General features: G+C 31.0%; 4 protein-coding genes and 1 non-coding gene across 8 annotated transcripts; 1 reads left to right on the forward strand and 4 right to left on the reverse strand.

The window, feature by feature from the left end:
• The first annotated feature begins 773 nt into the window (after positions 1-773).
• Positions 774-2112, forward strand: LOC110604284. Its single transcript, XM_021742451.2, has 2 exons — positions 774-1112; positions 1691-2112. Exons 1-2 carry the CDS (start codon positions 955-957, stop codon positions 1824-1826), a joined length of 294 nt encoding a protein of 97 aa, XP_021598143.1. The 5' UTR covers positions 774-954; the 3' UTR covers positions 1827-2112.
• Positions 2056-7899, reverse strand: LOC110604283 (respiratory burst oxidase homolog protein E). Its single transcript, XM_021742450.2, has 14 exons — positions 6891-7899; positions 6611-6770; positions 6222-6270; positions 5691-5804; positions 4969-5391; positions 4376-4759; positions 4191-4286; positions 3965-4080; positions 3676-3846; positions 3426-3585; positions 3153-3338; positions 2915-3043; positions 2675-2753; positions 2056-2524 (listed from the first exon to the last, which is right to left on the reverse strand). Exons 1-14 carry the CDS (start codon positions 7489-7491, stop codon positions 2415-2417), a joined length of 2778 nt encoding a protein of 925 aa, XP_021598142.1. The 5' UTR covers positions 7492-7899; the 3' UTR covers positions 2056-2414.
• A 5137-nt stretch (positions 7900-13036) lies between these two features.
• LOC110604119 (2Fe-2S ferredoxin) lies at positions 13037-16844 on the reverse strand. Of its 2 annotated transcripts, none has more exons than XM_021742221.2 (8): positions 16694-16844; positions 16329-16407; positions 16167-16234; positions 14961-15076; positions 14042-14148; positions 13670-13719; positions 13512-13594; positions 13037-13428 (listed from the first exon to the last, which is right to left on the reverse strand). In XM_021742221.2, exons 2-8 carry the CDS (start codon positions 16384-16386, stop codon positions 13314-13316), a joined length of 597 nt encoding a protein of 198 aa, XP_021597913.1. In that variant the 5' UTR covers positions 16387-16407; positions 16694-16844; the 3' UTR covers positions 13037-13313. The 2 variants fall into 2 exon arrangements, with proteins under 2 accessions (XP_021597913.1, XP_043807938.1); XM_043952003.1 differs by having other exon boundaries at positions 16628-16811.
• Positions 16845-17941: 1097 nt separating this feature from the next.
• Positions 17942-18014, reverse strand: TRNAA-UGC. The gene has a single exon. It is a non-coding gene; the product is annotated as a tRNA-Ala (tRNA).
• Positions 18015-19544: 1530 nt separating this feature from the next.
• Positions 19545-23831, reverse strand: LOC110604120 (adrenodoxin-like protein 2, mitochondrial). Of its 3 annotated transcripts, XM_021742224.2 has the most exons (7): positions 23684-23831; positions 23316-23394; positions 23154-23221; positions 21951-22066; positions 21028-21134; positions 20661-20710; positions 19545-19613 (listed from the first exon to the last, which is right to left on the reverse strand). In XM_021742224.2, exons 2-7 carry the CDS (start codon positions 23371-23373, stop codon positions 19560-19562), a joined length of 453 nt encoding a protein of 150 aa, XP_021597916.2. In that variant the 5' UTR covers positions 23374-23394; positions 23684-23831; the 3' UTR covers positions 19545-19559. The 3 variants fall into 3 exon arrangements, with proteins under 3 accessions (XP_021597916.2, XP_021597914.1, XP_021597915.1); XM_021742222.2 differs by lacking the exons at positions 19545-19613; positions 20661-20710 and having other exon boundaries at positions 20825-21134; XM_021742223.2 differs by lacking the exons at positions 19545-19613; positions 20661-20710 and having other exon boundaries at positions 20825-21134; positions 23618-23831.
• Positions 23832-24080: the final 249 nt, after the last annotated feature.

Here is a 24080-nt window from a genome sequence, read left to right on the forward strand (position 1 = left end):
AACAAATAAAAATTTTTTATTGTAAAATGGATTATGTAAAATCATAATATTAAAAATTAATTAAGATAATTAGAGGTAATAAACATGGTTATATAGTGTTTTTTTTCATTAGTGATATTATATTGTTTTTTTTCATTAGTGATATAATAATCTTTGTCCCCTTAAAAAATAATAATTAATAATAATCTGTCCCCTTAAAAATAATAATTTTCTTCATGGGTTATCCAATAAAAAAACTCCTAACTACCTTAATTAATATTATTGAATTTTTTCCATATACATAAAAATCCAAAAAGTCAAAAAAACATTTGATATAAATAAAAAGGAAAGAGATATTAATACTCAACCTTACATCATAAAATAAAATTTGAACTTTTTTATATAAATTAATTAAACACACTAGAGTGTATATATTAATTTAGTTAAAAAATTATACATTATAAAAATATTAAATTTTTATTCAAAATATAATAAAACTCATATATAAATTTTATATTTTAATTTTTAATTAATAGAATTAACTTATACACACGTATGTAAAAATTAAACTACCAATTTTTCCTTCATAAAATTCAGAATAAAAATTCAAGGGATATTAATAAATGTACAATATGCATGGATGTCAACTTAGCTTTTACAAAATTTATGCAATGTATGGTTTATTATTATCTCTTTTTTTATGAAAATTAACCACTTAATTCATTTTTTTTTAAATTATTCCATTAAAGCTTTTTATGAAAAAGGGTCATATGCGATATTTCAGAAACCTCGGGGGACTAGTATTGCAATTTAAATTCAAGAGTGAGAACAGCAACTGCGTTGTGTGCCTAACTGCCTCGTGAGCATCTCTGAATCATAAAACCCTAAAACCCCTAATTCCTAAAGCCCACAAAATCCAACTCGTGTTGGTATTTTCGCTGAATAGTTATCTGATTTAGGTGCTTGAAGCAAACAATGGAGTGGGCACAGAAAAAATTTCCTCACATTTTTAAGGACTTAAAAGCCGGAACATCCGCAACTGAGAGTCCATACAATTTCAGTGGCAAAGGAGGAGTAACTACCGCTTTATCTTCTTCCGATCAATCTCGCGTTTTGATGACTAGGCCTCCCAGGTATTTCTATTATGTGGATTCCTATAGGTGCACTTGAAATTCTCTATTTCACCCTTAAAATTGATAGAACTTTTGTGGTAAATTCTTGATTTATGTACTGGGTTTTGGCCAGTGATTATTGTGAGTGTGGTACAGTTGCAGGATTACGTAATTCAAATGCTGTGTTTGGAATTTGGAAGTTAGTAAAAACTAATGCATTGCTCATTTGAACTTTGCAAGATTTGAGAGAGTTGTATATCACTTGACAAGTCTTTTGATGTAGGGTTTGTGATTTTCTTCATTTGTAAAGCAAGACAAACGATTAAATTGCTTTCGTTTACCTTTTCCGAAATTCGATGCATTTACATGATTGGATTGGACCAAAATGTAATTTCTGATAAAATTTCAGATAATTTTCTTGAACTATAATGTGAGCCTAATCTAAGTTTCAATTCAAGTTCTATGAGATAGTTTTATTCACAGTACTGTATTAATGTTTCAGTGCAAATTGAATTGTTGTTACCTATTTCCTTGTTCCATTTATACTTTACACTTACGCTTTCTACATTTGAAATTATAGCTAATTGGTCCAATTGCAGACAAATGGTTTCACTATATACCTGTTCGAAGCTCTGTACAGTTTTCTTTGTTGCTGGAGTTGTTGTTGGTTACACTTTGAAGAAACGTGTTAGGAGCTGGGCTTCTAAGCTTCTCAAGAGATTGAAAGATGACTGACCCCAACTATCCTTTGTTTCTCACATAACTGGAAGTACTACTGTCTTTGAAGATTGCAATTTGAAGAATTTCCTTGCTTAGTATGTGAACTATCCTGTCACAATTACTACACATGTGTTGTCTCTTGTCTCTTATCTCATGCCAATAACATGATTCTTAGGCTAGAAAATGCTATATCCTAGGTGATTGCTGTTATATATATATATATATATGTATCCATGAATGGATATGGATGACCTTCGGTTGGATCATTGATATATATTTCTCAGTGCTAAATTACAGAACATCTGGCTTGGGCTCATACATAAACATATAGCTGTCCATTGTCAAGAAATTTACAACATAGAAAATTTTGTCAAATACAAATTCTATAATTTTTTTTTCTCCTTGTTTGTTTTGAAGCTCAACATTGACCATCATGTTGGACAGAATTGCTGGACAAATGGTGTATAACAGCATTTACATCTAGCTGTTCTACAAATATACGATGTGTGGATGTATATTTATATATATTTTTCATCTCAATTATTTTCATAATTACAAAATAATAACGGTGGCTTGACATTTGAAATAATTGTCCCTTTTGTTTCAGAAATATTCTTTGTGGAACTCGAACCGTGTGGATGTCTTGTGACTCAGCTCTTGACATATTTTCTTCAGCTCCTTTGCCAACACTGGCATCCCACAGTAGAATACCCCTGCAATTTTAGTAAGCCTCCATTTTGTTAAACTTGTCTTGTCACCCTAAGGTTGCTAGATGATTGATTCCATGGTTTTTCATTTGATGAATTATGCTATGCTAATCAAAACATTCAGGCAGTCTTTGATTATTTTATGTTTTTCTTTACCTACTGTGGCAAATGGATGCTTTGTAGCTACTTTTGTGAACACTTCGTTCCAATTTGGCCTTGCAAAGTGTGTCCTAACCTGGAAGAAAGCAAAGTTTAAACAGGGATTATGTCTCAGATTACTAATCCTAGCATATGAAAAGGGAAAACTATCTTTCTTTTCTGCTGCTCTGCCCTCGATCTTATTTTCTCAGTTATTCATTTTAACAATGTGAAACTGGACATTATTGGAAACCATACTCGAGTGCCTGAAAGGATGTCAACACCATGTTTGGCATGGTTGAGAGCTTGGACCATGGTGATCAAAGTTGACCTTGCATCACCTTCTTCATAAACACTTGTAAGATAATTATGCAGCTCGATTTGACCCTATTTCATATTGTACAAAGCAAAAAAGAAGAAAAGAATCACTCCTCACTTCTTGCAGCTTATCTTGAATTCAATAATACAAACACTGATTGAAATTTGTGCATTTTACCTTGTGATCCATGTCTGCAACTTCATCCATGACTCCTTTAAACCATTCAAATGACCCCGGTTCTCTCGTAACCCAGTAGAAGTGAGCGTTTGTAGTTCTCTGTGTTCTCCTCTTGCTACTTGGTGCCCCAGTTGAAGATGCACAACTGGTTGAGCTGTCGTCTGATCTACTAGTTTCAGTATAATCCTAGGCCATTAACATATGGAAATCAATTAAAGTCTGTGAAGTAAAACTTGCAAGTTCAAAAGGTAGTATTTTAGGTGTGATATGTACTGTTTGATAATCTGCTGCTCTCGTGTTATTTAAAAGATCTCTAAGGATACTTATGAAAGGTGTAGCTCCAATTCCTAGTCCCACGAGGAGCAAGACATCGTAATTCTGGTAGTCCTGCGCTGGAGCCCCATATGGACCATCAACATAGAGTTTCGGTTGGCTGCATCGTTGTACATTTTCTATTTAGAAAATTTTCATGGATTGTTCGAACGCTAAGTATAAGACGGTTGAGTTTATCAGTATGTATTACCCTCTTTGATCCACATGTCCATGTTGACCAAACATGGCTCGACCAATAACAGATGGTGAATCATTTACCTCAGTGAAAACTTTGTTCAACTCCTCCGTCCAGTCCCCCACTATCCTAATGTGAACACTGAGGTAATCATCTCCTGGCGCCGAGGTTATTGAAAATGGGTGCCTGCGAAGGATAAATGGTTACTTTTGTGCTTAAAAGTTTCGGGATTTCACTATAATGATAGTATCAAATACAATTGAAAGCCCTTGAGGAGAAGATGACTTCCTTTTAGAATTCTCACCATTCAAAGGAAGAAATTGCAGGACATTGTAGAAATAGATACTGCCCACTTTTGTATTTGAATCCTTGTGGCTTGGACATGATTATGCTGAGGACATTTCCAGGTAAAACAGATACCTATGGAGATCAAGTAGCTCATGTTAGTAAGCTTTCATTCTTGCACATAGGCAAACTATCTGGCAATTACCAATCAAGCTTACGCACAGGGAATCGAATAATTTATATACCTTCAATACTTTTACCGAATAATGCTCTGATCTACCTACTCGCACACTCCGTTCTGCCCCATAGAGTAACAGGGGAGCAGAGACATACATCCATGTCTGAAACATTCAAAATGCACTCAATTTTAGTTGCTGGTTATTGATTCCTGTGCCAAATTCATGATAGAGTATGAAACCAAAGTTCTTACTGTTTTCTGATTCCAACTGTGGGTCAAGAACAAGAAGGTCCCGTGGACAAGCAGCAAAACGTAGACGAGACCAAGAAGATGATGAGAGTACCAGAATGCGTTGAAACCTGTCAATCTGTTGAAGGGCGCGGGTAGCTTGACCAAATTCCTTCGGAACTGGCTTGTTGCTAGCGTGAATGCTATGACCATAAGTACCACCATGGAAATCCCAGTAACACCCTCAACACCAGTCAGTATGTATTTATATGTAGGCTTCTTGTTATGGAAATCAGATGCTATCAAGGAAAATTTCTCAGGAGACGAGTTTATCAGGCGGGGAAAATCACAAAATAAATGGTTTCCGGCATGAAGGATGACTCCCACGGCTATTGCCTGTGCAATTATCTGCAAAAATCAGCGCAAACAATTTGGATATGTTTTAATTGCATTCTTGGTAGATTGTATGGGAACATAATAATATTTTCAATAATTTTTCTCTTAATTTCTAGTTCACCATATTCTATCATCCTATGGAAAGTATATTTTTAAACTTTAATTGCCATTTTGATTAAGGATTGAAATGATATATTAGATAGAAGGGATTCTCTTCTTACCTTGTGGAAATTAATGTTGTCATCAAAGGGAATAAAGGACCTTGCCCTCGTAGACCGAAGCCACGTCAGGGTGTTTCGACAAACGGGTAAAAGAATTAGAGCCATGTTGAGCTTAAGAGTCTCTGCAGCACCCTTGGCAGTGCACAAACAATAGCCCATGACCTGAAATGCCGCTCTATTCTTATATTGATAAAATTTCCAAGCGAATAGGCAAGCCATTGTCATCATCCACATCATTAAAATCAAACCTCGCTGCCAGTTCTCTAGAATTAGATATCTCAGTGCAAAGCTTAGCCTACGCACCACGTTATGGGAACTAAACGAACTTAAGTTCTGACTCCAGCCTACACTTGTTGTGCTTAGCGGTCTGCTGTAATTCATGTACGTGTCTCTTTGCAGAAGAAGTGTTTCTAGCTGCCATAACTGAAACGTGGGCAAGAAAAAAAGTACAAAACTCGATTAAAATGCCAGGATAAATCCTCTCTTTTGCAGGAATCCAAAAGAAGCTTTGGGAGGATGAAAACCAATTTGTCTATGCGTTGGAAGACATAGGCCTCTTCTCCACTTTAACGGGACAGAAAAATGGGCCCACCAAGCTAACTTTTAGTTTCACTAGAAATGGGTCCAAGTGAGGCCTATCTGAATCTATAACCCATTACAAGCCCACATGTGTTTATGATCGCATGAGATAATATAGTTAGAGAATAGATTTTATATGCTACCTCAATATATCCAAGATTTTCGGGATCTAACTCTTCCATTATCAAATATGCATATTCTTCAGCTTGTTCTTTGAGCTTGGACAGTTTGTTTGCAGAAGCACTGAGCATTATAAGCTGCGATTAAAAAAAAAGAATGGATAAAATAATAATAATAATAACTTAGTCTTGTCAAATTGATGAATAACAACTACATTATTATATTACTAAACTAGCAACATGTATGCCTCCATTTGTAAATGGTAGGTGCAACTTGTCCTTTTTTTTTTTAACTGACACCGATCTTCTTTTTTTTTTTTTGATATTAAACACATATTCTAATGCTGTAAAAAAATATCTAAGAGTTTGTTTGTGACCCCATAGTAATTATCCTTTTATGGAAGAACTGAATTAGACGCCAAACACCCAGCAATAGTATTAACGTTTTATGGATAATCACGGATTATAACTTAATTAAATACAACCGTGACATATTTGGCTGATGATTAAATTGTTTTTTTTTCAAAAAAAAGAAAATTTTCAATTTAAGATTACCTCTTGCACTTCTTCCCTTGTTATTCTTCCGTCTTCATTGCTATCAGCCCTGAAAAAGATTGAAAATGTTGCTTCAAAAGCTAGACATGTTTTATTTGTTAATTTCAATCTTTTACTTTTCGAAAATAACTTTCTGATTTTTCAACGGATTTCATAAGCAAAATCACCGAGAATATTCAAGTGGGCCAAAAGCCCAACACTCGATTAGGGCAAATAAACTGTGGTCGACTCCCTAAAACTACAACACATCCCTACAAGCTTGTATCTTATTAGAGGAACTAAAACTCTGGCGCGATTGACCGTTGATTGCATACAACACGAGTCCATTACCATTTTCCAACGATCAAAGAATTAAAGAGAAAGAAGGAAAGAAAGATTCGTAGACCCACATGTCGAAGAAAATTTGAAGGCGCGCGTCAAAGCTCTGGTCTGTTATCTGTAACCAGAACTCATGAAGCTCCTCTTTCGAGATCTTCGATATCCTTCGTCTCTTCCTCCTCGCTAACGCATCAAATATGCAAACTGCAAACTCCTTCGAATCCACCATTCCTAAAATTATTATCAATGCCAAATGCAAACGGGGAAATTTGAGATTAATAGAATTATGAATGAAAAATAGACTTGAAACTAAAATAGTTATACATTAAAAAAAAAAAAGAACTAAATTACCTATGCATTCACCAAAATCTTCTCTAGCAAGCAATCCGTCTTTAGCAAGCGAGTCGAACCGCGACTCAACTCGTCTCCACAACTCGTTAGCGTCGTTGGATGCTCCTGTAGTCTTGCTAATAAACCTCAGTCCTTTAAGTGCCCGCTGTGCGCTCGATCTCGTCCGTTGAAGTTTCGCTTTGATTTTCCTCGCGTCTCGGGCCGAAATTGTCCTGTCTTCAATCTCTGATGAAGTAGTCCTTGAGGATCTTGACCTACCCCACCCAAACTTCTGTCGAATCCTGGACGTCGCGGATAAACTCCTCTTTAAAATCCCCGCGGAATGAACATCAACTCCACATCCAGGATCCGACGTAACTGAGGTAGGATTAGGTTTAACGCTGCAAACAACAATGGAGTCATTGTCGAGCTCGAGCGTGACCTCAACTAAGTCTTGCTGGTTGTTTCTTCTGAGGTCGTTGAGGAATATTGGCAACATTGCACCTCCAAGCTCGCAATCGCTGGCGGAACCGGAGTCAAGATCATCGGGCAAGTCAAATGTACGGCTGTAATTAGAAAGCTTGGAGCTGCTTCCGCCGAAGGACGGAGGCGACGACTTCATTATAATTCTGAGATAAGTTCTTCTAACTTTTTTTTTGTGTGTGGGAAGAACCTGTTTTTGCTAGCTGTTGGAGTTGTTGACGCACATAGAGTCCCAGATGATGCCTTTGGCTAGGAGAAGGGAATGGCCAAAGTATAACTTAGTAATAAAAACAAGACAAACACCTCTCAACCGATCTCCTCACACGATTTCAACGCTTTTGTCGATTCGCCCTTAGAGAGAGAGAGAGAGAGAGAGAGAAGTAGTCGTTGAGATTTTGCTTAATCAAGTACCTGCATATTATTCCACTTTAAGAGACAACAATTAAAAAATAGTTGAAATCATAGAGTCGAAAACTGTAAGGCATGCGATGCGATATCTCAGTAGCCATTGATTGTTTGGATTCCACTCCCCCATTTTTAACACCTGCTGCTGTTATTGTTTACATTTCTGGCAAAGGAATTTAATTACCTCAAATATATATACACTGTAAAATTTGAAACCCGAAAATTTTAAATTATTAAAAAATATAATTAAAATAATCTCATAATCTTAATTACCATATATTTATACATGTGCTATTGAAAGCTGATAATAGGGTTGGAAAATCCACGTACCAAAAATTGACTGTATGAGAAAGATAACACATAAGACGAGAGGTGGCCATTTGAACTTTGCTTTCTTCTTTTTTTTTTTTTTATGTTTTTCCAAAAAAAAATAAAATAAAAGCAAGCAATTTCAAATCCAAGATGACATAAGCAAGAATAAATTATAATTAACTGTAGCTAGGCTGCCTAATTCATAAATCATGTGGATCATTCCATCGTATATTTATATATAAAAACTAATTTAACTATCATAATAATCAGGCCAATCATATGTGTTTCATAATTTTTTAAAAATATTTTAAATTTTAAATTTTAAAATTGTAGAAAATAGGCTGAATTAAAATAAAATTACTAAAGCTTTAAATCCCGTGGCCTGCTTGGTGTCAAAAACAACACAGCTGTGTAATATAACAGGAACGCCACCAATTAAAATATATTAATTATCCGTTTATATGAATCATGTCTCCCACTCCTGCCGGCCGGAACTGGAACGATTAATTTTATTCATCTGGGTCTGGCTGCTGCATGCTGCTATTTCTTTTTCTAATCACTTGACCCACTATTTATTAATTAATTACGTGTCCATTTTGTTCGAGAAATATTGAAATAGATTAACATAATAATACACAGTTGTACTTAATTAATTTGACCCATTTTTTTTAATATATAGTCTGATGATCTGATAAATGAAGACCAGTTCTCCCTATAATCATGCTGGAGTTCAAAATATATTTCCATTAAGATTTATATATTTAATTCATTATAGTATCTCTGTCTAAATACCCTTTAAATATTTATTTGCTAAATTCCAACTTATTTAATAGAAAATTATAGACTACTTAACTACCACATTCATAAATTATGAGTGAATCTTTTTGATTTCATTCAACAATTTTGCATTTGTGAAGTATTTGAACAAAATTATAATTATAATTATAATTTTTCCAAAATATAATATAATACTGTGGTGATCAGAATTCAATTTTTCTCTCACCTCTCAAATACCTATAGAAAATTGAAGAGCAGGCTTAATTTGGGGTTTAGGTGAAACCCTAGGAGACCCAGATGAATCAGGGCTTGTAGTACATTTTCTTTAGCCTCATTGAAGTAAGTTTACTGCAGGTTCTTTTACTAAAATCTTTTGTCCTGTCATTTGAAGAACAAAAAATATTAGGGATAATTTAAAATTGAATTTATAATTTAGTAAAATTAATTTTTTTAATTTTTTAAAACACGTTAGTCGAAAATGTTGAGTAGGGCAGAAGAAGTGGAAAGTGATTTGTTGACTATTACATAGACATTTGATTGCTATTTGATGCATGATTAAAATACATGCTGCCATCTTTCTTTCTCACAATTTTTTTTTAATTATAAATAATTAAAATAATATTAATGTGATAGAAAACAATATTTGTTTAATTGGTAAAGCAGTTAAAAGTCCTTTTCTACTCAAATATTTAGAGCAAAAATATGAGAAAAATTGAAATTATAATTATGAGGGATTAGACTATCTGTGCATAAGTATGGTCTACAAGGCAACAAATATATATTAAAATTAATTTTTTTTAAATTTATTTATTTATTTGCCAATGACAAGATGACTTGTTTTGTTCTCAATAATGACTTCCTCAGTTTACGTGTGGGAAAGAAAAGTGCAACACTTTTTTCACATTTCAAGATCAAGGAAATTTGTTTTCTTCTTTTTTTTTTTTTTCTAAAAAAAATCATTATAATCTAATAAGGATATTTGAAATTTTTTTTTAAAAAATCATTATAATCTAAAATTACGTAAGTTGGTCGATATTTGAAATTTTTGGTCGATATTTGAAATTTATGATCAATATTTGAAATTTATTATTGCAATAAATTTGAATTTGGGCTGGGTTAAGGGATGAAATACTTATTTTTAAAATTCAATGATAGAACGTCATATAAATTAGTATAATTTTAAATTCAGCTCAGTTTTTTTTTAAAAAAAAATTATACTAAAAATTAATACTATTAATTAAATAAAAAGATACTCGTATTATTTTATTTTAAAAATAAAAATTATTTTATAATGATATTAACCCAAATGTTTTTACTTTTACTGGGAAGTAAATGCGGTAGCGGATCGTTTGACTAGTTTAACCATTGGTGATGATTTTAATTTGAAAATTCATCAATGGCCTTCTGTTACTATTAAATTTTTACTTAATGCTGATAGGTTGGGGCTTTCATGACCTAGATTAATAAAATAAGAGCTCTATCCTTTTTTTTAAAAAAAAAAAATAGCGAGTTAATTCTATATAGTTATTAAAATTAATGAGATGGCCTTATATAGAAATAATAGAAAGCATGTTGCTGTTTTTAAAAAGAAAAAAAATTGCAAAATGAGATAGAGAAGTTGATGAAGTGATGATTGATTCACGTGGCGGTAATTAAGGTTCAAAGAGATTATTCATGATCATTCACATTTATTAATTAATTAATTAATTAATTAAAAGTTTAATTCTTAAAAAACACGATAAGTAGGGTTTGTGTTGGACTAATAAATATTTAAATTTTATGTATAAAGGCATCATCTAACGTTAGTTGAGATGTTAAAATCCCTTGTGATAATATGGACTACTATGAATTCAATTTCAATTCCACTTAATTTGTTTGAATCAAGGGAGTTATGATTTATATAAAAATAATAATAATAATAATAATTTCTCCAAAAATTGAAGAAATTATGTTTCTCATCTCTTTATAATTAATTTCTGATAAATTAATTAGTAGAAATTTTTTTAAAATATTTAAATTTTGATTTCTTACTTATCTTTCGATTATAAATTATGATTTATAATTTATCTAAATAATATTTCTTGTATTATCGTATTCATTTTTTTAAATTAAATTTGTAGGAATTTTCTGATATTTTCGGAAGTTCATTTTGTTAAATGGTATTTAAAAAAAAATTAATTCGTTTGGTTTGGTAGGTAGCTGCAACTGAACAGAACTACGCATGAATCATGATAGTTGGATTGATAATATTTCCATAAGCATTATCATAATTTTATTCATTATTTTCACTTTGACTTTCACTTCCCCTCTACCCTCTAGCGTAAGCGTCCATGTCATCTTCATTTATGCAAAATTATTGATAACCCAACTTTTTAAAAAATATTTATTTATTATTGGGTTATGTACTCAATTTGTCAATACAGAAATTAGCTCCATTTCTCTAATCAAAGAGTTAGACTAGTACAATAAGTAGCATTTTTCAAATGAAGTATGAAGAAGTTTGTAGTACGAGATGAGTTGAGACAGAGTTTTCCTATTAAGAAATTATGAGTTAATACATAATTATTAATTATTCTTCCTGTGGTTTGCAATTCAACCTACCAACTTCATATCATCTGAAAGTCACAGCTGACTGATACTCGTCGTTTTTTGTTTGAAACAGTAAGACCTAAATCCTCATGCAGCTAATTTTTATCAGAAGATTTCTTACCGTTGGCTAATATTAACCCATCACTAATAAAAAAAATAAATTTAATTCGATTAAACTTTTTCTATTACTTCTCTGGTCTACTATGAAAATATTCAATTCAATGAAAACAAAGACACCCAGTTGTACTTGTAATTCTGCAGAAATTGGAAACCCATAAATTTGTACTGCCCATTGCACGGAAGCTGTACCAAGTATTAAAATGGCATGGTTTCTTAAGGAACAATTTCAGAATTTAGGTGAAACCAACAAATCAACCCCAAGAAGAAAATTTCAAAAAAGGTTCCTACCCAGATGTTGGCCCAACATATAATCCTAGTTACCAAGTGATAATGACATAATTGTGCACGAAAGTCCGCGAGATTAGCCCCCATTGTCTGGCAATTCCAAAGAAATCTTCAAAAGAAAGTAAATTACATAGGCAGTGGAAGTTCTCTGGAAGAGTGTCGACCATACGTTTTTATGCTTATCGCTCAAATTTGCCATAGTCTGAAGCAATCAAGTGAATGCGTAAATGTATCAGAACCGAATCAAGAATCCCATTAATCACTCAAAGCTCCACCAACCAAAACAAAGACCATCAGGAGCAGCTGAGCCTAGAAATTGCTGCATCCCAGTTCACACACAGCGTTTCAGTATCTATATTTGAGGTGCCAGATCAGGATCCATGTTGGAAACCAACCAGTACAGTTCCAAATTAACAACCAACAGGTCGAATCATTGTTTTGAAGAGGATGATGATGTGATGTGATGCAATGCAATGCAATGCAATGATGAACAGTTTGCACATGGACAGCTCTCAGTCAACTGAAATGGCATGAGGAGCTTTGCGCATGTCTTCTATTGAAAGAATTGAGCAATAGCTACCCCAAGATTTTCATTAGGTGATCTGTAGGAATACTGAATTAGGTGTAGCATGCAAATATTATTGCATTCCAACATAAAAAGGTTGACTGAAGAACGTAACATACACAAATTTTTCTCTTCCCTGATTTTTGAATTTTCGGTTTTCATTGGAGTAACTCTAATTTATATTCCCAGTTCTGCTATGCATGAAAGGAAATGGAAATAATAGGTAAAATTAAGAAAAAATTTATAATATAACCATTACACTGTAATATTAGACGCAGCCAAAGTCCAGTTTGGATCTGGAATTGGATTGGAACTGATCCAATCAAATCCAATATTAGAGTCTTGAAAACGGTTCACTATTCAACTCTGTAATCTGCTTAACTCGACCACTCTCGAAATGTGAATTACAAAGTGGAAAATTATTTCAATAGCTGGATTGCCTCAATTTAGACTCTAACCAAACTGAAATCTATCTAAAATCAGAACCGCAGGGAACCAGCACTCTATCTGGTTTAAACTACCCCATGACCACGAATTGGAACCACCAGTTCTGACAGGAAACCAGCCCATTGCCACCGCTAGGCATAACCAAAGGCAGACCAGAATTTTGTAGGACAAACATGAAAAGGAGTTGCCCCGTAAGGTAAAGAGCTTTAATTGAAGTAGAATTACAAGTATTGTAATGCATCGGGCATTCCTTTTTGTCATTATTCTGGATTCAAAAATCTCAATTCCAAGTAATACGTAATAATCCCATATTCCCCTTGAAAATAAGTAATAATCAATGACAATCAATAAATTAGGTTAGGACTGGAGATGCTCATTGCTTGAATACAATTTGTAAGCTACAAAACTGGGATGATTGCGTCCTTTACACTTTGCGTACAGGTTCCAGTGTTGCTCCATGTCTAGTGAGGTTTTGGAACAAACCCATCAACGGCAAAATTTCTTGTGGCAGCAGGAATAGCCAAGCGAACTCCATCAAGTTCAGGCCTTGCAATCACCTGACAACCCAATCTAGAACTGCAGAATCCACAGGACAAAAATAAATCCAGGTTCAACAAGCAATAAAGTCCTTTTTGTACATTTATGTTGAAGAAACTCACGTTTCTGTGAGGCCAAAGGCCAAATCCAACATGTCATTCTCCTCATCAGTTGGGTCTTCTAATTTGTTGTAATATTCCACATCCTAACATAAAATTCAAACTTTAGAGCCTAACTTCACATTGTTATGGAGCTACTATATAAGAATGAGCTGACATACCATGACAATCACATGACATGTTGAACAAGCAAGTGAGCCTTCACATGCTCCTGAGATGGCATTAACATTATACAATTAAACTACAAAAGTATTGGCTTGCTAGTAACTTTACCCATCTATTTTCAGATATAATATTAAGAAGACAAAAAGAACCAAGAGGAAACTATCACTGTTGGAAAAGGAATATAAGTGGAATATGCTATGAGTATATTGTTATGATGCATTGTTTATGGGAACAGAAGACAAATGATGGGCCAAATTTTTTAAAACTGAACTTTAGTAAGATTAAGATCCAAATAAGACACGATTACAGATAAAACATTATAATCGACACAGAGACGAAAATACAAAATTAAACTGCATCAATACTACCTTCAAGTTCTATATCATTTTCATGAGCAGCTTCCAACATAGACATTCCAACTGGAACTTTGATGTGCTTTTCCTCTCCATCCTTATCCACAAATGTTACAGATATCCTGAAAACATTGTCAAAGACGTTCAGATCCAAAAAGTATGATTGGACGAATGCCATGGCATGTTTAACCAAGGATGATGATGCATTCTAGACTCCAATTGAAGCCCGGTGCAGATGATAATATGAATTTCATATAATATGAGTGTCATCATGAGCGTCATATCCCTTCAGTGCATACCATATCAAATTTCAATAAAAATTTTCATCCTATAAATTAGGAATCAAATTATTTAAGACAAGAGTGATTAGTTATTTATAAGCAAACTAAGTATCCACAAAAGAAGATGAAGCGGAACTGTTTGTACAGTTTATCTGGTGAGCATAAAAGGTCCTTGGTGGATGATTGATCTCATTCAAGTTTGGAGAGATCCAATTGGCCAAACAAACAAGCAACATTCAGTATACTGTCTCAATGGGAGAGGATTGGTAAGTCCAGGAGAAACTTCCAAAATTACTGCTTATGGGCTTCTGGTCTTCAGAATCTACTCAAGACAACACCTAATTATGTCAAAGTTTATGTTATTTCAAAAGAGGTCAGTCTGAACCTTCCTTCCAAACAAGGTACAGTAAGTATGAAATTATGCATTCTTCATGACTGCCACATTCTGGAGACTTAACAACCTACCCCATTTCAATGAAAATTAGCCTATGAAATTACTGTTTTTGAGCTTCTAGACTTCCTCAGAATCTAACTTGACTTTATTATACAGTTTTGAGAGGGTTTCTTTGTTGAGTTAGCTCCCAAAGAGAGAAAAATATAAATATTTTTCATAATGTTGCACTTTCTCAAATTGTCAATTCAAAAGAGCTTACGTGTCCTTCCCTTCGCTTCCAACCCCAATATCGCTACCAGAAGCTGTGGTAGAAAACAGATAATGCTTCTGAAATAGGGTACCTTGGAAAACCTTCCGCTCTGGATATAATTCAATCTGTTCCAAAAGTTAATAATCAATGAACATCCAAAAATAAGAATAATGAGATAAATAGAAATTAGTTTAAAACTAAAATAGGTCCCCTACAGTCCTACCTATATATAACTTGTAAGCAGGTTTATCATATGTGATTCGAATAACTTGATCATAGTCCTCAGCATTTAAATGATTCACAGTTTAATCACATGCCAGGATCTTGCCTCAGGTGACGAAATGAAGCAAGGTTAAAATTTGATCAAGAAGGTGTACGATTAAAATTTTCAAGATGTCTATATCATCCAGATTAATGAGAAATTCATACTTCTTTTCCAAATACCACATTCTTTCAGTTCCAAAGTAATTCAGATTTCTCTAGTTTAACTTTTGAAATGCTTGCAAACTCTTGAGTATTTTCTCAACTTAGTGAACATTCTCCACTCCAATTTCAAGTGGTTCATAAATTCTGACTTAATCCTTCTATAGAATTTAAAATGCCAAGTGTCCCCGCAAATGGATGAATAATCTAAACTGACTTGTACCTTCATGAAGAAAATTGCAGGAAACTATCCTTTTCTCATGAATACATTCTATTTGGAATCTAACTGGGCCAAATTCTAAAGTACACAAGAAAATGATTACAGCAACCTCCTTCAGCTCAAACAGCATTTGAAACCAAGACCAAATCTATCATTAAAACTATTGCTTGTACACTTCCTTATACAAAGAAATTTAACTGCCAGGCAATGAAGGTGGTTCTTCCATTTCAAACTCCACAATCAATCATGTACCAAAGCATCCATGAGGATAACTATGATCTATGATCATTGGCGACAACGAGAAGTAGCAATAACCATTTATTTCAATTTCTTTTAGTAACCGAGACATTTGTTGATCTAAAACCTAGAGTATTAGAGTTTAACAATGTTAATGAATGTTTAATAATATTCCTAAATTACTTGGATGAGAATTCAAACATTCAAATTATACTCACTCGAAAAAGAATTTAGCAGAAAATACTGATTACTTACACCACAGTTCAGATATAAAAAGAAAAAAAAAAAAAAAAAAAAGAGGCAGATGCCTTCATTGCAGCCAGAAGAGAACTTACCCAAGGTTGTCGACATTGACTATAAGGTGTTCTCATAAATTCTGTTCTGCACAAGGATGTACACGTGCCTGCACAGAATGAATCAAAGTCACAATACAGTGAATAAAATGATAACGGGTACAGATTCCAAATACTAAACCCAGTTAAGAAATGAGCACATACCTCTTGCAAGCTGTTTAACAGCCTGAATGCCAATTCTTGAAAATCTAGAAACTTGCATAATTGCCCACCTTAATACCTCCTATTTTCCCCAAACAAAATACAAGGAAAGCAATCGGAACTATAAGAACGCATATTACATCTTGAGAAAAGAAGGGCAACTGAAGTTATCCTCCATGGAAAGGTTTCCTCAGTCTACAAATCTGTACAGCTATTATGCTAGCATAAATTGCAGCTCAAATAACTCATACCAGTCAAAACCTCAATACCGGCCCAAAAATGAAATTGAAAAGTAAGCTTACTCGGATTGGTAAATTTTATTCGATCAAAGACAAAGAAGTAAAGACATAGAATAGCAGAAGGAGAACCTTTCTTATAAGAAGCCAAGAGAAAGTCTACGATCTAACTTGCAATCAGCGCTGAGGTTTGAGTGCTGCAAGGTTTTTGGTAGAGGCGTACAATCTAGGGATGTACCGTACCGGGTAGAGTAACCGCCAAATTTTGGGTACCCAAACCCAAACCCATTTATAAATACACTAAATTAATCCGTCACAAACCAGTTTATAGTAGTAAAGAGTATTTTATGGCATATGTGGATTTAGGGATATGTGGATTTAGGGATGGGAACGGATAGGGTATTTTTGGGTATTCGATTCGATCGAATACTGATAGAATAAATTTGGGTAGTTATAATTGGGTTTCTAATAGATTTGAATTTTAAAAATAATATTCGTTATGGGTTCGAATGAGATTCGGATTTTATATACAAGGTATCCATTACCCAAACCTGTTTACATAAATAATTAATTTAATATAAAAAATATATTTTATAATAATATTTATAAATTTTTTTTATATATTTTTATTTAAAAATTTAAAATTAAATATTCTTTAGAAATATTAAATTTTTTAAATGAAAATTATTAATGAAAAATATTTTTTATATAAATTATTAATTAAAATATATAAAATTAAACGAATTCGAATTTTATTCGGATAATAATAATCAAATTTAGAATCAATTTGAATAGTTTAAATTAATTTTTAATCGGGTTCGGATATTACTAATATAAATTAGATTCGGGTTCGGGTTCGAGTAGTTTAATTTTCGCGGATATCCTACCCGTTTACATCCCTATGTGTATTAATCTATATTAAAAATTAAAATTATTTTATATATAATAAATTATTTTATGTTTTTAATATTTAAGTTTATGTATTTATTAATTTATGGGTATAAATATATCATATATTTTCTCTCTATTCAATTAATTTTATTTATTATTTATAATATTTTTTTGAAATGAAAAAAATTAAAATTTAAAATTTTTTAAATTTATTCTGATACACGTATCATAAATTTAAATATGTAAGTACATTATTTATAGTATTAAAACTGCTAGATGTATATTAATTTAAGCCTAATGTTATATGTAACAAAGTATTAATGTTTTTAATATTTCTAATAAATAAAAAACTATTATTTTTATGAGAAGTGTAATTGTGTTCTCTCTTTTTATTTCCTCTTAGCAGGCCGTTCAGTGATAGCTAGTTCTAAAACAGCCTACTGTGCGGGCTGATATTATGAAAATTGGGCCAAGGTAGGCCACAAAAAATGGAGATGCAGGGTATCGAACCCTGTACCTCTCGCATGCAAAGCGAGCGCTCTACCGTTTGAGCTACATCCCCAATACACCAGTATTAACTTATCTGGATTTTATAGAAATTATTATTTAATTTAATCTATATATTATAAAAAATTTTATTAATTAATTTATGAATTTTAAAAAATATATTAAAATATTCATAAAATTTTAAAAATTTTATTAATTAATTAATTTATTAATTTAGCTTAAATATTTAAAATATCTTCATAAGAAAAGATTAATTTGTATTTATAAAATTAATTAATGAGTTTTCCAATTATATAAGTTAAATAATAAAATATTTAAAAGTTAAAATTATTTTTTTTAATTTTGAAAAATATTATAATATATTTTTTAAAATTAAAATATTAATTAATGAATTTCACACACCAAATATATTAAATAATAAATTTTCCCTCTCCAATTCATTAATACTCCATCTTGAAAATAAAACAAAAAAAAAATCAGTAGATGGATAACCTTTTTTTTTTCGCATTTTAAAACATTGAAAAATTAAAATATTTTAAAATAAATAAATAAATTTAAATTCAAGATTTCAATTTAAGTTTAATATGTCACGTCATAAGAGTATATTTTCCTGAATTTAATTTTAAAATTATGAATTCTTTTTATTAAATTGTTAAAATTAAAATATTTAAATAAAATCCTCAAATAAAAAAAGTAAAATTTATTATATTTTTTAAATATTTTCGTAATGATAGAATATAATAGAGTCTATAAATTAAAAAATATAAATTTTATTATTTTCAATATATTAACTACATTTCTTGAAGTAAATATTAACAATTATAGATATATTTTTATTGGATAGAAGAATCATTAATTTTTAGAATATTTTAATTAACTTAATTTAATTAAAAAGTAAAAAAAATTAAAAAACTAAAATTTTATGAAAATAAAATATAATATTAAATAAAGAGAGTCATTTTTTTTCACTCACAAACTTAGTCTAATATAAATGCATTTGAGAGATCTCAAATTCTACTGATTCAATCTCTGATCCCTTTCTAAAAAAAAAAATATTTTTTATCTTTCATACTCATATAAATCTTAAATTTTATATAGTTTTAAAATTATTCATTCATATGCATTTTTATAAATTGCTAATTACTATAAATAAAGAAAAATATATTTTTTTATTTTTTGAATGATTAAAATTATAGGAGTAAAATATTAAACACATAATTAATTATAAATATAAATAATTACTAATTTTAATTGATCCAATTAAAACATAGAAAAATAAAAAAATAATTCAAAAAAATCCAAGAAAAGGAAAAATGTAAATGTTAAATAAAGAGAGGAGGTAGGCTTTGTTCTTTACAGTAAAAAGAACAAGAACACGAAATAAATCAAAAATTGTTTTTCTAATAAATTACAAACTGAATTTGAATTTAGTCTAAATAATCAAACTGCGAAAAACGAATTAAATTTACTTAGTTTAATTTTTTCTGTGAAAATCAATTGTTATATTGCATTTTTTAATCTTCAATTAATTTAAATTTAAATTTAAATATAAAATTATAATAATTCATTGACCCCGTACCTCTCGCATGCAAAGCGAGCGCTATACCGTTTGAGCTATATCCCCCACGCCGACTTCAACAAATTTCGACCGATCCTTGTTGTTTAAAAAGGAAAAAATAATTAATTATTTCCTTGTTTTTTAATTAGTATATTAAAATATTTTAAAAGTAAATTCGATTCCAATTTAATGTTTATAGTATTTTTATTTTGATTTTAATTTTAATATAATTTTTTTATAATTATCGTTTCTATAATAAAATTTAAATTTTATTGTTAATTAAACATTTTTAATATAATATTAATATTATCTATATTAAATTTTAAGTTTAAAATAATATTTAAATTTAATATATAATATAAAATTTTTATTTGAAATATATTAAAATATTAAATAACCAAATAATTTTTACTATTATAATTTTTAAATTTTTAAAACAAAAAAAATAAAAGAACTCTCAATAGAATTTTAAAAATTTTATTGCAATTTTTTTAAAAAAAACTCTAATTAAATGATTTTTATTTTTTTTAATATATTATAAATTTATTTAATTTTCTTTGTTTTATATAGCAAACTATGTAGTTTAATTGAAAATAATTTTTTTTAAAAAATAGTTATAAACATTTTAATTTAATTTATTTATAATTTTATTAATATATATATATTATAGTTAAAAATTATATATATATAATTAATTTTAATAATTTATATTCAATTACTATAAAATTTATTAATGTGTTATTAAAAAATCTATTAATGTGGAGAAAGGGTATATGCATAATATATTTAAATAAACGAACTAGAATCCACTAATTAAATTATATCATTATAAATTTTTTTAATAATTGATTAATGAATAAAATATATAATAATTTAATATTATTTTTTATATATAGTTAATAATAACAATTATATATATATATATATATATATACTTATAATTTTAGTAATATAATTTTATCAGTATGAGATAGTGTACATATTATATGTATGATTTATTTAGATGGAATAAATTATAATGAATTAATTAAATTAGTTAAATAAAATAATAAAAAATATTTAATAATTAAATAATAAAATTCAAACTTTAGAGCCTAACTTCACATTGTTATGCAGCTACTATATAAGAATGAACTGACATACCATGACAATCACATGACATGTTGAACAAGCAAGTGAGCCTTCACATGCTCCTGAGATGGCATTAACATTATACAATTAAACTACAAAAGTATTGGCTCGCTAGTACCCATCTATTTTCAGCTATAATATTAAGAAGACAAAAAGAACCAAGGGGAAACTATCACTGTTGGAAAAGGAATATAAGCGGAATATGCTATGAGTATATTGTTATGATGCATTGTTTATGGGAACAGAAGACAAATGATGGGCCAAATTTTTTAAAACTGGACTTTAGTAGGATTAAGATCCAAATAAGACACGATTACAGATAAAACATTGTAATCGACACAGAGACGAAAACACAAAATTAAAACTGCATCAATACTACCTTCAAGTTCTATATCATTTTCATGAGCAGCTTCCAACATAGACATTCCAACTGGAACTTTGATGTGCTTTTCCTCTCCATCCTTATCCACAAATGTTACAGATATCCTGAAAACATTGTCAAAGATGTTCAGAACCAAAAAGTATGATTGGACAAATGCCATGGCATGTTTAACCAAGGATGATGATGCATTCTAGACTCCAATTGAAGACCGGTGCAGATGATAATATGAATTTCATATAATATGAGTTCATCATGAGCATCATATCCCTTCAGTGCATACCATATCAAATTCGAATAAAAATTTTCATCCTATAAATTAGGAATCAAATTATTTAAGACAAGGATAGTGATTAGTTATTGATAAGCAAACTAAGTAAACACAAAAGAAGATGAAACAGAACTGTTTGTACAGTTTATCTGGTGAGCATAAAAGGTCCTTGGTGGATGATTGATCTCATTCAAGTTTGGAGAGATCCAATTGGCCAAACAAACAAACAAGCAACATTCAGTATACAGTCTCGATGGGAGAGGATTGTAAGTCCAGGAGAAACTTCCAAAATTACTGCTTATGGGCTTCTGGTCTTCAGAATCTACTCGAGACAACACCTAATTATGTCAAAGTTTATGTTATTTCAGAAGATGTCAGTCTGAACCTTCCTTCCAAACAAGGTACGTAAGTATGAAATTATGCATTCTTCATGACTGCCACATTCTGGAGACTTAACAACCTACCCCATTTCAATGAAAATTAGCCTATGAAATTACTGTTTTTGAGCTTCTAGACTTCCTCAGAATCTAATTTGACTTTATTATACAGTTTTGAGAGGGTTTCTTTGTTAACTTAGCTCCCAAAGAGAGAAAAATATAAATATTTTTCATAATGTTGCACTTTCTCAAATTGTCAATTCAAAAGAGCTTACGTGTCCTTCCCTTCGCTTCCAACCCCAATATCACTACCAGAAGCTGTGGTAGAAAACAGATAATGCTTCTGAAATAAGGTACCTTGGAACACCTTCCGCTCTGGATATAATTCAAACTGTTCCAAAAGTTAATAATCAATGAACATCCAAAAATAAGAATAATGAGATAAATAGAAATTAGTTTAAAATTAATATAGGTCCCCTACAATCCTACCTATATGTAACTTGTAAGCAGGTTTATCATATGTGATTCGAATGAGTTGATCATAGTCCTCAGCATTTAAATGATTCACAGTTTAATCACATGCCAGGATCTTGCCTCAGGTGACGAAATGAAGCAAGGTTAAAATTTGATCAAGAAGGTGTACGATTAAAATTTTCAAGATGTCTATATCATCCAGACTAATGAGAAATTCATACTTCTTTTCCAAATACCACATTCTTTCAGTTCCAAAGTAATTCAGATTTCTCTAGTTTAACTTTTGAAATGCTTGCAAACTCTTGAGTATTTTCTCAACTCAGTGAACATTCTCCGCTCCAATTTCAAGTGGTTCATAAATTCTGACTTAATCCTTCTATAGAATTTAAAATGCCAAGTGTCACCGCAAATGGATGAATAATCTAAACTGACTTGTACCTTCATGAAGAAAATTGCAGGAAACAATCCTTTTCTCATGAATACATTCTATTTGGAATCTAACTGGGCCAAATTCTAAAATACACAAGAAAATGATTGCAGCAACCTCCTTCAGCTCAAACAGCATTTGAAACCAAGACCAAATCTATCATTAAAACTATTGCTTGTACACTTCCTTATACAAAGAAATTTAACTGCCAGGCAATAAAGGTTCTTCTTCCATTTCAAACTCCACAATCAATCATGTACAAAAGCATGCATGATGATAACTATGATCTATGATCATTGGCAACAACAAGAAGTAGCAATAACCATTTATTTCAATTTCTTTTAGTAACTGAGACATTTGTTGATCTAAAACCTAGAGTATTAGAGTTTAACAATGTTAATGAATGTTTAATAATATTCCTAAATTACTTGGATGAGAATTCAAACATTCAAATTATACTCACTCGGAAAAGAATTTAGCAGAAAATACTGATTACTGACACCACAGTTCAGATATAAAAAGAAAAAGAAAAAGAAAAAAGAGGCGACGCCTTCATTGCAACCAGAAGAGAACTTACCCAAGGTTGTCGACATTGACTATAAGGTGTTCTCATAAATTCTGTTCTGCACAAGGATGTACACGTGCCTGCACAGCATGAATCAAAGTCACAATACAGTGAATAAAATGATAACAGGTACAGATTCCAAATACTAAACCCAGATAAGAAATGAGCACATACCTCTTGCAAGCTGTTTAACAGTCTGAATGCCAATTCTTGAAAACCTAGAAACTTGCATAATTGCCCACCTTAATACCTCCTATTTTCCCCAAACAAAAAACAAGGAAAGCAAAAGGAACTATAAGAACGCATATTACATCTTGAGAAAAGAAGGGCAACTGAAGTTATCCTCCAAGGAAAGATTTCATCAGTCTACAAATCTGTACAGCTATTATGCTAGCATAAATTGCAGCTCAAATAACTCATAACAGTCAAAACCTCAATACTGGCCCAAAAATGAAATTGAAAAGACAGAAGCTTACTCAGATTGGTAAATTTTATTCGATCAAAGACAAAGAAGTAAAGACATAGAATAGCAGAAGGAGAACCTTTCTTATTAGAAGCCAAGAGCAAAGTCTACGATCTAAATTGCAATCAGCTTAGCTTAGCTCTGAGTGCTGCAAGGTTTTTGGTAGAGGTGTACAATCTAGGGATGGTACCGTACCGGGTAGAGTAACCGCCCAATTTTGGGTACCCAAACCCGTTTATAGATACACTAAATTAATCGGTCACAAACCAGTTTATAGTAGTAAGAATATTTTATGGCATATGTGTATTAATCGATATTAAAAATTGAAATTATTTTATATACAATAAATTGTTTTATGTCTTTAATATTTAAGTTTATGTATTTATTAATTTATGGATATAAATATATTATATATTTTCTCTCAATTCAATTATTTTTTTATTATTTGTAGTGTTAAAACTGCCTATATATTCCAT

Source organism: Manihot esculenta, chromosome 16, assembly GCF_001659605.2.
Source record: "Manihot esculenta cultivar AM560-2 chromosome 16, M.esculenta_v8, whole genome shotgun sequence".
Lineage (NCBI taxonomy): Eukaryota > Viridiplantae > Streptophyta > Magnoliopsida > Malpighiales > Euphorbiaceae > Manihot > Manihot esculenta.